Source organism: Scyliorhinus torazame, chromosome 2 (assembly GCF_047496885.1).
Source record: "Scyliorhinus torazame isolate Kashiwa2021f chromosome 2, sScyTor2.1, whole genome shotgun sequence".
Classification (NCBI taxonomy): Eukaryota; Metazoa; Chordata; class Chondrichthyes; order Carcharhiniformes; family Scyliorhinidae; genus Scyliorhinus; species Scyliorhinus torazame.
In genome coordinates, this window is record NC_092708.1 from 245,440,797 (window position 1) to 245,455,786 (window position 14,990).

A 14,990-nucleotide genomic window follows, 5' to 3' on the forward strand; every position below is an offset into this window, starting at 1 on the left:
AGTTTAATCGGCTATCCCCGGGAACAATTGCAACATATTAGCAATTGAATGCCGGGCCAGACCTGTCGGCGCCTGCAGTGGCCGAAACAAAGACAGGTGAACGACCACCCCCCGATCGAGGAATCGCCCCCTTATTGGAGCATATCGAACCCAATGATTGGGAACAAGTCAAATCACTTGGGACTCAGGGTCAAGGGCCGCCCCGAGAGGCGGGAAGCCCCCGGGCCCTATAAAGTGAGGGGCCAAGTTCTGATCTCTCTCTCTCTCTCCCTTCTTCACCTGCTCGCGACCTTCGCAAGAACATCGACCAGAAACTGTAAGTTTGACTCCAGCGATCGCTACCCGATAAAGACTCCTAGCCATCGACCCGTATCAGCCTTTTGAATCCCGCGGGCCAGATCGAATTCGATAAGCCATTCGTTTCCCTGACCTGGTGGGCCCTTCCTAAAGTTAATATTGGCCAGTAGTGGTAGGTAGAGCAACAGGCCCAAGCCATCGTAGAAGCAGTGCGGCATTGGAGGCAGGAGATTCACTCTCCTCATTGACCAACAGTCGGTAGCCTTCATGTTCAATAACACACAGCGGGGCAAGATCAAAAATGATAAGATCTTGAGGTGGAGGATCGAGCTCTCCACCTACAATTACAAGATTTTCTATCACACGGTAAGCTCAACGAGCCCCCCAATGCCCTATCCCGAGGTACATGTGCCAGCGCACAAGTGGAGCGACTCCGGACCCTACACGACGCTTTCTGTAACCCAGGGGTCACCCATTTTTTTCACTTCATAAAGGCCCGCAATCTGCCCTACACAATTGAGGAGGTCAGGGCTATCACCAGAGACTGCCAGGTCTGCGCGGAGTGCAAACCACACTTCTAACGGCCAGACCGCGCACATCTAGTGAAGGCCTCCTGCCCCTTTGAACGCCTCAGTGTAGATTTCAAAGGGCCCCTCCCCTCCACCGACCGAAACACGTACTTCACGTGGTCGACAAATACTCCAGATTCACCTTCGCCATCCCATGCCCCGATATGACGTCTGCCACCGTCATCAAAGCACTCAACACCATCTTCGCCCTGTTCGATTTCCCCGCCTACATCCACAGCGACCGGAGATCCTCTTTTATGAGTGATGAGCTGCGTCAGTACCTGCTCAGCAAGGGCATTGCCTCGAGCAGGACGACCAGCTACAAACCCCGGGGAAAAGGGCAGGTGGAGCGGGAGAATGGGACGGTCTGGAAGGCCGTCCAGCTGTCCCTACGGTCCAAAAATCTCCCGCTCTCCCGCTGGCAGGAGGTCCTCCCCGACGCCCTTCACTCCATCCGATCGCTACTTTGCACGGCGACTAATGCAACCCCCATGAACGTCTCCTTGCCTTCCCCAGGAAGTCCACCTCCGGGGTTTCGCTCCCAACGTGGCTGGCAGCTCCAGGATCCGTTCTCCTCCACAAGCACATGCGGCTCCACAAGGCGGACCCATTGGTCGAGAGGGTACAGCTACTCCATGCAAACCCGCAGTCCGCCTACGTAGCGTACCCCGACGGCCGCCAAGACACAGTCTCCCTCAGGGACCTGGCACCAGCTGGGTCCCCACCGCCTCCCCCACTCTGCCCCGGCGCCACCCTTCTTCCCCCCAGCGCACCTCACCACAGCCCCCACTCCAGGATGCTCCGTCCTCCCCTTGGTCTGAAGGGGATGAAGATGAAGTCTACATGCTCCCCGCGTCACCTGCGACCAAACCGACGCCTGCATCGCCACTGGGACTGCGGTGCTCGCAACGGAGGATCAAGGCACCCGATCGGCTGAATTTGTGAACTTTCCCAAAATGTTAACCTTAAAATGCATGTAAATAGTTTTCCACCACCCCTGCTGGACTCTTTTTTAACAGGGGGTGAATGTGGTAGTCACCACTGTTGTATATATCACATACGAGATGTAATACAGTAAGGCTCCTGTACTACAGGTACGGGGGTGGATCCCTGCCTGCTGGCTCCGCCCAATAGGCGGAGTATAAATGTGTGTGCTCACCAAGCTGCAGCCATTTCGGCGGCAGCTGCAGCAGGCTACACATCTCTGCTTAATAAAGCCTCGATTACACTCTACTCTCGTCTCGTCGTAATTGATAGTGCATCACTCTCCTCGTCGCTGCTCGGCTCATGCAGGTGCTCTGGCTGTGGCACTGGCTGGGGCGGGGGACCCATCCCCGCAGGTCCTGTAAAACACAAGACAGGACGCATGATTAGACCGCAGGCGGGCGGGGGGGGAGTAGGGATGGGCGTGTGGTTGGGGGTGGGGAGTAGTGTTGTGGGGGTGAGGGTGGTGTGGGGCTGAGTTTGGTGTTTGGGTGAGGGTGGTATGCGGGTGAGGGTAGTGGGGAGGTTGGGGCATTGGCATACTTGTCACGTAGAAGCGCAACTCAATAGGGTCTCACTTCCTCGCTCGCGGCCGAGCTCCACTTTGGTGACCTCCATTTCCTCTGGGCCGCCAACCACGTACAGGGCCCTCTGATTGGCCCGCAGGTTCGGAGGCCCCCCTCCTGTCTTCTCTCGCCCCCAGCAGTTGTGCGCAGCCTTCTCCTGGCGGGGCAGGGGTGGGGGGGGGGGGGACAGAATACAACAGTGTTAGACAATCTGACTTATGTAGCCCAGGAGTTGGGTAGCTGGTGTGCTCAGTGGCCAGGGCACCCGGCCATGACGGCCGGTATGGGTCCCAGCATGTGGTGCAGGGTAGGGGTTCGGTCGCCCACCGGGTTGGGCAGGGTAGGGTTACGGATGTGTGGGACGCGGGTTATTGCCAGGGGGCGGTGCTGCCTACTCACCCTGTCCAACCTGAGGAGGTCATGCAGTTTCGGACGGTGTTGCTGGTGACGCTGATCGCCTCTGCCACCTGCGCCAAGGCACGGCAAATGGCGGCAGCTGGCTGCCTCCTTTCCGGGCTGGGGTACAGGGTCACCCGCCTCTCCTCCACTGCATCCAAGAGGTTCTCCAACTCGGCATTTGTAAATCTCAAGGCTGCTCTCCTCGCTGCCATCGTGTTGGCTGGGATGGTGTGTGTGGGGTGTGCAGTGTGTATATGCAGCTGCAGCCTGTCAGCCTCCTGAGCATAAATCGCAAAACTGGCGAATCCAGCACCGTTTCTCTTTGGAATCGATTGTGTTAAACGTAACACTGGTGCGAGGCCCTCAACAGTGGAATCGATCCAGGTGCAGCCCTAGTTTTTCTGTCATGAAAGTCCACGAATTCTGCGTTTGCTTCAACGCTTAGTCTCAGAAACGGCGAATCTCGCCTTAGGTTTTTGTATATTTGTACCTATTGCGGAAAAACAATCTTTTTTTTTCTGATTTGGCGCTTCAACGCAATAAGAGAGTTTCTGGGGCATTCATTCAGTACTCTTGGAGAGTCAAAAAGGTTCCATGACCAGAAAAGTTTGAGAAAACCTGTAGTAGATAATATTCATTAGACAACATCATTATTTTTGCGAAAGGTAATGGATAGTGTTAAATGCATTTTATGATACTCAGTAAGTAATCTTCATATTTACTGACTGGTATTTAAATTGGCACATCATACTTGACAAAGGTATTCGTGAATAGATCGAATCACATTAAACTGATTCAGGGTCAATCACAAGGCATGATCTTAGTTAAGGCTTTGTTAACAAGTGAAACTTGTGCTATTCCAGATTTTTCCCCAAATTAATCTCATGTCTGATGGAAGATATCCCAAGGGAGAAATTGCTGCTGGAGAAACCTGTTAAACAAATCCAGTGGAATGAAAATTTTGAATCATGTGACGGCACAACGCATCCAATCAAAGTGGTGTGTGAAGATGGAGAGTTCTTTCTAGCCGATCACGTCATTGTGACAGTTTCATTGGGTAGGAGTAGAAACACTTCCTTTCAGTAATTGCTTTAAATGAGAAGTTTCTAAATATTGAAAAGGTGGTCTAATTACCATATGTCATAATATTCTTAAAATGAAACATGTGATAGCAGGATTAGGTCCTATCCTTATCACATCGCTAACTTTGCAGTTAAAGGAGTTTGGAAACAGATCATTTTTGAGTTGGGAAGTATTGAATGCTTCATGATAAACATTAATTAGCTTAAATAGATACTCCAGGGGTTGGATTTTATGTTTGTGGCTCATAAGATACAGCACATGGCCTGCCCACTGCTTTCCTGCCAACCCTGATTTGCCCCCGACATTACAGGGGACAGTCAAGGCTTTAGGTAGCTTGCTCACTCTTGGCCCTATTGAGGCCCTCAGGTAATGACTATTTAAGTGCTATTTTACCTGCAGCTGGGGGAATCCCGGGTCAAGTGTGTGGCACAGCAGGTTTTACTGGGCGAACAAGGGGAGATCCTTCTTTGGTGTGCCCATGTGAACCCCTCACACGGTCATAACCCTGCTTTAATCATCCCCAAGGGCCTCTCAAATCTCACTCTCCAACTCCCTCACCCCCCCCCCCCCTCCCCTCTCGCTGGGCCTAAGACCCAGCCCCCCCTGTCGATGCCATGGACCTACCTTGAGTCCGATTTCATAACCTCCCCTTCCGATTCTGCCCAGAGTCCCAGCAGTTCCCACGGCTTCTACCTTGCATTGCTGGGACTACCAAGCTTTTTTTTTAAAATATAAATTTTAGAATACCCAATTATATTTTTTTCCAATTAAGGGGCAATTCAATGTGGCCAATCCACCTAACCTGCACATCTTTGGGTTATGGGGGTGAAACCCACGCAGACACTGGTCCTCAGTGCCATAGGCAGCAGCGCTAACCACTGCGCCACCATGCCGTCCTGGGACTACCAAGCAGCTGACCAATCAGATTGACTGGCAGCTCTCCAAGACGGGACTGTCATCTTCCGTGCTGCATAGAGTTCTGCTCATCTCAGACTCTGCTGCATGTGACTTATCCTGCACCAATCATATCCACCGAGATCACCTCTGTGCTCATTGGCCTTCATAGGCTTGCGACCCCAGTGCATCGAATTTTCAATTCCCATCTTCACGCTTAAATTCCTTCCTCGCTCTGTAACCACCACCAGTGTTTCCCCGCTTTAAAGTGATGCTTAAAGTCCCTCCCTTTGACCAAGCTTATAGCCACCTCTTCTAACATCTTCTTTGATTGGTGTCCAGTTTCTTGTTCCGATCATGCTTCTGCAAAGTACTTTGGAGCATTTTTCTTCTTTTAAGGCCTCAGATAAATCCAAATTTTTGATGCAGTATAATATGTTTCTTAAATATGATCGACTATGTATATAACTTTTTAAGTTTTGCTCATTAAAGAATGGTGAAATGTGGAAACATGTTTATGCCACAACTATTTGAGACAAAGTGCAGTTTGCTGTTGTCTGAAATGCAGACTATAAATAAGGTAAAGCCCCTTAATTTACAATTCTAATTTTTCCATTCGATTGAAGGGAAGAGAATTATTATTGGTAGAAAATCTGAAAGAATTCTGATTATTTTTTCTTTTAAAAACACCAGCTTCTTAAGTTAGAAAGAGTGCATCAAACTTTAAATTTGTTCACTAGGTTATCTGAAAGGAGAAGCAGATACGTTGTTTCATCCGAAACTCCCAGAGGAGAAGTTGAATGCAATCAAAAGCCTTGGCTTTGGCACGGTAAATAAGGTTTACCTGGAGTATGAGATACCATTTTGGGAGAATTCACAACATTGGATTGGATTACTTTGGGAAGACGAAACTCCATTTTCTGGTCTGAAACCGAACATTGCTGAGTGGTGGCGACGCATTTATTCGTTTTATATGCTCAACCCAGTAGAAAGGTATTGGATAGTAAGGAACCAATTGAAAATATGATAGGCAACTATATAAATGTTGGCTCTCTCTATTTATCTGGTGATAGTGACAGAGTAAGCCTGCTAAAGAGGTGGAGGCTAACACAGATGAAGAATAGTCTCAACCATTGAGAAGAAGTAATCCACCAGGTCCTCACACGTGATACCAAAATAAGGATAGGAAGAGCAGAGAGAAGGGTGAGAGGAATTGGATTTATCTCTGAGGACTTTGGGATTATTCTTACCTTCTCAGAGATGGAGTTATTGTTTAAAGTGATCCAGGCCAGAGCTGGTGGGTAATAACCAGTCCAGTCATAAGCCAGATCATGCAGTCAAGTTTGCAGGTCACAGATTTAAGGATTCGGAAGTAGGGATTGTATCTTTGTATATGGTACAAGCACATCATATAAATGAAAGTTATTGTTGTTGTGTATTCGGTTTCTTAAATATGGTCAAGGCGGGGAGTTAGGTTGAGAGTCCAATGGGGAGGACTAAAGAGAGGTAACCTTGAGAGGGGGTTTCCCTTCGATGGACCCAGGGATACCTCCATAACAAAGAAGGTACCCCCTCTCCATACTTCTGACCCAATACCAACTTGCTTGCTTGGCCACCTGCTGGCCCGGCTTGGGCCTCTCACTGTTGTGGGCAAAATAGTAGTGAGGGTGGGATGAGGCTCTCAAATAGCTATGGACCAAGGGGCTTGGATAGGACAAGTTTTTAATTTAAAAGCAAGGGTGCAGCTAGTGCTCCTGACCCATTCAATAACTTTGTAAGAATTGAGGGCCAAAACACTGGAAGTTAGAAATTAGAGGGGCTTTTCAGTAAGAAATTGAGGAGGTAATTTTGTTTTCCTCTGGGAGTGAATATGATGGTCGAGGGACTGCAGTTGAGCAGATAGATGTGAATTAAAACAGAAAGTGCTGAAAAACCTCTGGTAACATTTGTGAAGACAAAATCTGAGTTAACATTTTGAGTCCATTCTGACTCTTCTTCAGAACTCCAAAGAAGATGTGAATGTGAGGAAAATGAGGAAGGGTAGATTGGAACTCCACAATAGAAACACCGGCTAGAATTCTCTGACCGTTGGGAATTCTATGTTCCCACCAGCAGCACACGCCCATCCATGGGTTTCCTGGTGGCGTAGGATGGCTTCGATGGGAAACCCCATTGACAAGCGGCGAGAGTGGAGAATCCCGCTGCCAGCGAACGGCGCGCTGCCGAGAAACACACGACTGGTAGACCGGAGAGTCCAGCTCACAATCTAATTTTACCCCTTCTGGCAAATTATACTGAATCAAAGCAGAAAGTATGATTTCTGCCTGTTAGTCACGGTGCACAGTGAAGAACTACTGAGGTGATATAATTAGATCAATATCTCTCAGTTAGATCTTGATCCATAACTATTATTAGCCTATCTTTGGCAAGTATGGCGGATGTCCAACGTTTATTGTTTATTTGCTATCAAAGGGTAGTGACTGAAGCTTTGATCTGTTTGGTAGGTATGGGCACATGCTTTTGGCCTGGAGCTCGGGGCGAGAAACAGAGTTTATGGAGACACTATGTGAAGAGGAAATAGCATCAAACATCACCAGGCTTCTTAGGCAATTCCTGGGTAAGGATTCTTAGGGAAAGCCCACTGAATCTGTGCTCACCGCTGCACTGGGTGTGAAGATAATTAGGGTCAGCAATAACATTACAACACTGTAGCATTGATTCTTTGCCCTTTGTCCATTTTGACCACATTTACTTATCAGAAGCATAAGATTGGTGAATCTCCCTTCCTTTGTCTTGTAATGATATTATGGGGTGTATATGTTGTACAATCACATACACACAAGCACTCTCTTGATCTCAATATCCAACATGGTCTTGATATAGTCACGGTCTCTATCTGTGACTGAGCTACTTACATTAATTTCTTATCTCTCTTACATGCCCTCTGTCTGCTCCAAATCTGAAATCTACATTCTGCAATTTTCACCATGGACAATATTACCATCAACTCCCTCTCCCTGTCAGCCACACAACATTGCTACCTTAGTTGATCTGCACAACTGTCTTTTGTCCACTATTAATATCATTGTTCACCCCCTCCACATCCATAGCTTAATGTTAAACATGTTGAGCAACTGGAACTAGCTGTCCATGACCAGATCAGCTGAAGCACCTCAAGCTTTGCTGAAATTTCTGTTCCACCGCCATATCTTCATCTTAGTCCTGTAACACCCAGAGGAACAGAAGTAACTCCAGACTTCTCGCCTCACCTTATTTCTTCACACCATATTCATTTCAGAAACAAAGTGTGCGAAAATCATAATCTGATTCGATCATCCACCGAGTTGCTTCTGTCTCCCTTTCCACTCAGCCCAACTTACAGTCCCTCATACTGACCTTGTTATAGAGCCTTCACCTATTTTCATGCTTATCAGCTTCTTCCCTGTCTCCTCCTGCTCTTGTTACGTTCATTTTATTCATGAATCACAGCGCCATTTGTTTTCATTTGTTCAGAGGATGGCAATGTCACTGGCAAGGCCAGTAACCATTTCCAATCCCCAATTGACTTTGAAAAGATGGTAATGAGCCACCTTCTTGAACCATTGAAGTTGGCGAAGTTAAACCCAAAATGTTGTTATGAAGGGAGTTCCACAATTTCGTCCCAGCAACAGTCCCATCTCAGCTCCTGATTGTCTTCAACCCTTTAGCCATAAGCTCACCAGCATTATCAACGTGTCTCTATCCTCTCCTCTGCAAATCCACCATCATCAGCCCTCCTAAAAAAATCTCTGGCTTTCTGTTCTCTCTAGCTACTCATTTTTCCTTCCTTCCGAAATCTATTGCTACCTTTCAACATTGCTCCCAACTTTCCCATTAGAAAGTCTTCAAAGCAGTTTCCACCAATCCCTGCCCAAGCACCGTCTCTGCCTTTTCCTTTTTTCCAACCTGCTCAAGGTAATTTATTTTGTTCTCCAAACTAAAATGCTTTGAGACTTTATTCTGCAAGTGGAATGCTGTAAAACGAGAGCTGATCAAAATGCATCCCTTTGTATGCCGCATGTATAATCTATTCGTCATTATAATGAAGAACGTCCAATTACCACCAGCATCTCTAATGAAGATATGCTGCTGTTGAAAAACATCTCCTCTAATAGACCAAAAATATTTTTTTATTGGATTCGACCTGAAAATTAAAGTGCATTGAATATAAAATACTTCCCGAGACTTTCTTTTTTAAAATATATATTAGTTTTTAAAAATCTTTTTATCCTCCTCATTTTCAACATTTTCAGCAAATAAACAACAAAAGAAAAAACAAACAAAAACAAATACAATATCAATCCCTCAATATACCGACCAAAACATCCGCTCATGCGTTCCAGGTAAAAAATTAACAGTTAATCAGAAAACAACTTAATCAAAAACAACAATAACCCCAAGCCCTCACTTACACCCCCCCCCCCCCCCTCACAATGTTCAATGGCAACCAATTCTCGAAAGTGCATAATAAACAGTCCCCATGAATTGTAGAACCCTTCCTTGATTCCCCCTCAGCTCAAATTTCACCTTCTCGAGATTCAGAAATTCAAGTAAGTCCCCTCGCCAAGCCGAGGCACAGGGTGGAGAAGCTGATCTGTACCTCAACAGGACCTGCCTCCGGGCAATCAGTGAGGCGAAGATAAAAACATCTGCCCCCGCACCCAGCTACAGCTCGGGCCAGTCCGACACCCTGAAAATGGCTTGTAGGGGCCCTGGTACCAAGTACATGTGTAGTACTCCGGAGAAGATACTGAAAACCTCCCTCCAATACCTCTCCAGCTACAGACAAGACCAAAACATGTGTACATGTTTACGAGGCCCCTCCCACAACGCTCACATACGTTTTCCAATCCTTCAAAGAGTCTGCTCATCCTCGGCCTCATGAGGTTCGCCCTATACACAACCTTCATCTGTATCAGCCCCAACCTAGCGCATGTGGTTGAGGCGTCTAGCCTCCGGAGCAACCACAGACCTTCTTCCATAACCTCCCCCAAATCTTCCTCCCACTTAGCTTTAACACTCTCTATGGACACCCGCCTCCCCCAAATTCCTCCCGTAGATCACTGACACCACCCCATCTCCATTCCTCCTGCCGTCAATACCACTTCCAACATTGAGGGGGTTGGCGTTATAGTGAAGCTCTGAACTGCCTTCTGAGCAAAATTTCAGAGCTGCAGATACCTAAATCCTTCCCCTTGCCCCAGTCCATATTTCTCCACCAACTCTCCCAACGTCACAAAACGTCCCCCCAGAAACAGGTCTTTTAAGGCCTTGATTCCCCTCTCCTCCCATCTCCAAAACCTCCCAACCAGCCTCCCTGGCTTAACCCTGTGATACCACCTGATCAGCATCACCCCTGACCCAGCCCCCAGCTTAAAGTGCTGCCTCAGCTGCCTCCAAATGTTCAGCATTGCCCCCCACCTTCTTCCCATATTCATAAATCGCTTCCCTCGCCCACCTCAGTTGGCGTACCACCTTCCCTGTCGACAACCGATCAAAGCTAGTCTGAAGCTCCTTCCTTCTGTCCAAAAGGGCCGGATCTGCATCCCCCGCGTACCTCCTGTCCACCTCCAACATCTCCTCTATCAGCCTTTGATGCTCTTCCCTCTCCTCGTTATCCACCTTGGCCTTGAAATGTTATCACCTCCCCCCTCACTACCACCTTCAGGGTTTTAAAATATCTATTAGTTTTAGAGTTGGAGAGGTCTCATTTTAGATTGGCGACACCTTGCAGATCTTAACAAGTGTGCAAATCGCGGCCACTTTTTAAAGGATTGTTATTCAGAAATAACTAATGAGGCTAATGAAAAGCTTTTAAAATTTGACATTTTGGAGGTTGAGATTGTTTCATGCAATAAAGCATGAGCTTTTTGCTAAATTTTCTGTCTTGTCACCCACTGAAGGTAAGGCTGAAAATGGAAAATGTCTCACAGAATTACAGAATTCTTACAGTGCAAAAAGAAACCATTCGGCCCATTGTGTTTGCACTGGCTCTCCAAATGAGCATCATGTGTGGTGCCATTCCCCGTATCCCTGCCCATTGTTTCTATTCAATTATCTAATTCCCACTTGAAATCCTCGATTGAAGCTGCCCCCACCACACTTCCAGGCCGTGAATTCCAGACCCAAACCACAAGACGTGTGAAAATGGTTTATTTTCACATCACATTTGCTTCTTTTGCAAATCACCTTAAATCTGTGCCCTCTCGTTCTTGATTCTTTTATGTTTCCCTCTATCTGCTCTGCCCAACCCCCTCATGATTTTGAACATCTCTATCAAATCTCCTCTTAGCCTTCTTCTCTCCAAGGAGAACAATCTAACCTCTCCAATCCTCATAACTGAAGGTTCTCTTCCGGGGAGCCATTCTTGTAAATCTCTTCTGCCCTCTCTCCAATGTGTTCGCATCCTTCCTCTGGTGCAGTGTTCAGAACTGTATACAATATAATTCTATACTTTTATCAACTTTTTTTGTAAAACAATTAACAGCTGTCTCGCCTCCCATTCCTATTAGACTCCTGGTTTTGTTTCTAGGGAGACCTGTGCCACAGCCTAAACATGTCTTTATGACAAAATGGTTCAGTAACCCTTACATAAGGGGCTCCTACTCCCATACATCCATCAATTCAACTGGAGATATGTTTGACACACTGGCTGAACCCTTACCGCAGGAAAAAGGGGATGGACATCTTAGCGAGGTAAGTGAAGGCAACCAGTATTATAGCATGCAGTATCAAAGGACAGGCTTCATGTCACAGGGTGGCACAATGGTTAGAACTGCTGCCTCACATTGCCATGGAGCTGGGTTCAATTATGGCCTTGGGTAACTGTCTGAATGAAGTTTTCACATTCGTCCTGTGTCTGCCTGGGTTTCCTCTGGGTGCTCCGGTTTCCTCCCACAGTTCAAACATATGCAGGTTAGGTGGATTGGCCATGATTAATGCGTGGGGTTATGAGGGGGAAACTGGGGGGGTGGGGGGGAGGAGGTGGGGAAGAGAGTGGGTCTTGGTAGAGTGCTCTTTCGGAAGGTCGGTGCAGACTCGGTGGGCCGAACGGCCCCCTTCTGCACTGTAAGGATTCCCTGAATTTTATTCCCATTTTGTAACCGGAGCGGGGTAGTCAAATTCAATGATATATTTTAATGCCGCCATCAGGCCAGGAACTGTACTTGGGAGATCACTTTTGACAAGGTGAATGGTTCTAGTGTTTTTTGTACAACAGTGATGCCTTTAACTAGACCAACCAATACATATCCCATTAAAATGACAAGGATTAAACAACTGGAAAGCTGGTTTAAGGTTGAGTGCATATTTTGCAATGTTCAGTTTTTGCCGCAACTCTTATGCCCTTGAGCAGTTTGAAAGCAACAGAATAGTAGCAAAGTTTCCTGTGGCAATACATTGGGCTGGATTCTTCCACCCCGCCCGCCGCAAGAACGACACGGGCGAGACGCCGATAATGGAAAAATCGAATGACTTGGGCGGGATTCTCCGGTCACCGGGTGAACGTGGCCGGAGAATCCCGCCCATTTTCTCTCGAGATGCTAGTCAACTTATGACTTAAAACAGCTTAAAATGGTTATGACTTAATGTCCTCAAAACATTTCACCTCATGAATTGGTTAATTAAATTTCATTAAATTCACACTCTGCGGATTTCATACTGTTGCTAATTTATTTAAATAAACAGGTTAATAACTCACCAAAATGCAGTAGATAGGAATTTAATGAGTAGGTTTTCATGAAAGCTCATTTTTCATTGTTCATCGAATAAAGAAAATGTTGGTATTAGATTTTCTATGGTTTTAGATAAATAAGTTAAGTGTGATTCAAAAGTTGGCTTCTGCACGTTGGAGCCAAAATAATTAGTTTTTCTCACTGGGAATGACCTCTGGGATTTTCACAATCAGTTTTGTGACTTTGGTAGACAATCAACAGGACACTGGATAGAAGCATAGCATTCCTACAGAGCAGAAGGAGGCCATTCAGCCCAACGAGTCTGTACCAACCCTCCGAAAGAACACCCACCCAGGCCCACTGTCCCGTCCCACCTCCGCACCTCCACCTAACGTGCACATCTTTGAACAAGAGACCAACCCACCCTGAACACATACCCCAGCTGCAGCAGAGTTCCCTGGGCACCGGACCACAGACCCTGGAACCGTACACCCACTAGGAACGCCATCTGGACCAGGCGCTGGTTCACTCCCCGGTCCACATACCCACCTTCTGGTCATGGGGATGTCCCGAGTGCTGACACCCAGCTCCTGGGTGTTGGAATGCTGTCTGCTGCTGCTGTGGTGTTGACGCTTTCAGAGTTCAGGTGAAGTGTCCAGGACTCTCAGTTGGATTGGGATGCTGGGCAGTAACAACCGCCCACAACATGGCATGTGTGCCCACGGGGATCCACTTGGGAGCTGTGAGGTGCTTGCATTACTAGAACTGCCAAATCCTCATTAACCTTTTTTTCAAATTTAGAGTACCCAATTCTTTTTCTTTCCAATTAAGGGGCAATTTTAGAGTGACCAATCCACCTAACCTCCACATCTTTGAGTTATTGGGGGTGAGACCCACGCAGACACGGGGAGAATGTGAAAATTCCCAACGGACAATGACCAGGGGCCGGTATTGAACCTGGGTCCTCAGCAGTGCTGACCACTGCGGTATTGTGTCGCCCCAATTCCTCACTAACAATAGCCTTCAGCTGTCCGGACAGCAGCCGCCACCATCAATGAGAATTAAAGTGACCATCACCATATTACAGCGGATAGGGCTCTGTCCAGGGTGTGTTCGGTGTGACAGTCAGGCAACAGCTGGAGCTGCCCCCGTTATGGGTATAAATGATCCGGGGGTGGCATGCCGGGCACGGGGATGTAGTGCTCTCTCACCCCAGCCCAGGGGTGACCCCCCACCAACAATGGCGGCCCACCTGCCGACTGAGCCTGTTACCCGCCCCCCCCCCACCCCCCCCCCCCCCCCCCCCCCCGGAGGCCCCCTCCCCCAGCTCACTGCCCAATTTTGAAGATGACAACTCACCTCCTCTAATTCCCAAAGCAGTCAGTTTGCTAGCTTCACATTTTTTACACAGGTGTACTTTCTTATAACAAATTTAGAGTACCAAATTATTTTTTTTTCCAATTAACGGGCAATTTAGCATGGCCAATCTACCCACCCTGCACACCTTCGGGTTGTGGGTGTGAGACCCACGCAGACACAAGGAGAATGTGCAAACTCCACATGGACAATGACCCGGGACCGAGACTGAACCCGGGTTGTCGATGTCGTGAGACTGCAGTGCTAACCACTGCGCCACCATGCCACACATTAAATAGGTGTACTAAATGGCACCTGTGTGACTGCTCACTGGGGAGACGGTTGGATCACGGGAGGCCGTTCGATCGGAGGTCCTTCCCTTTAATTGAGATCGGTCTTAATTGGTTATTGGTTTCTTGCCACACCAGGGTGGGATCCGCATCTCGCCAACGGGAGCGGCCTGTTAGATCAGAATCCGATCAATGACTGACGTGGTTCCCGATTTCAGCCTCTTCCACTATCCAACCGTCCCACTTGTTCTCTCGCCCGGCCCGATGTGGGCGATAGGTCACGCCCATAGTCTTTCATGATTTGGCGCGCTATCATGACACACGTTTAAGAACTGTTTAGCCTGTGCAGTTACCTGCAGATTACGATAATCATTTCCCTGATTCCAGATGTTGCAGGTTTTATTTGCTGGGGAAGCAACATATCGGCGCTACCACAGCACCACCCATGGAGCACTGCTGTCTGGGTGGAGAGAAGCAGATCGACTGATTAATCATTACTCCATCTTTGAGGGGCAACAGCTTCAAACCAAACATGTGGCTTAAATGTATCCATGTAATAATATGCCAAAACATTAGTTATTTCATTCATTAATATAGCAAATTAAATTAACTATTCGTCAACTCCATTTTAATTTTGGACAGTTTTCTGTCAGAAGAACCACTCAATTTAGCCAAACCTTTTATCATTGTGCCTGAAGAAAAATGATTTTTGCATTAAAATTAAAGCTTGTCAAATGTTTTGGGCATTACCACAAGATCATTATTCTCCTTGGAATAATTTAAACCATTGAGATAGATTGTCTTCTCTTATATTTCACTCCATGGATCACATATTCTAAC

General features: G+C 47.3%; 1 protein-coding gene across 1 annotated transcript in view; it reads left to right on the forward strand.

Moving 5' to 3' along the window:
- The window catches only part of LOC140396943 (peroxisomal N(1)-acetyl-spermine/spermidine oxidase-like), a 62,132-nt gene extending 47,227 nt beyond the window's left edge, over window positions 1-14,905 (forward strand). The window contains exons 4-8 of the mRNA XM_072485894.1: window positions 3,679-3,872; window positions 5,533-5,785; window positions 7,297-7,409; window positions 11,364-11,527; window positions 14,538-14,905. Coding sequence (XP_072341995.1) covers window positions 3,679-3,872; window positions 5,533-5,785; window positions 7,297-7,409; window positions 11,364-11,527; window positions 14,538-14,693 — 880 coding nt within the window. The 3' untranslated portion in view covers window positions 14,694-14,905. The remainder of the gene's footprint in view (window positions 1-3,678; window positions 3,873-5,532; window positions 5,786-7,296; window positions 7,410-11,363; window positions 11,528-14,537) is intronic.
- Window positions 14,906-14,990: the final 85 nt, after the last annotated feature.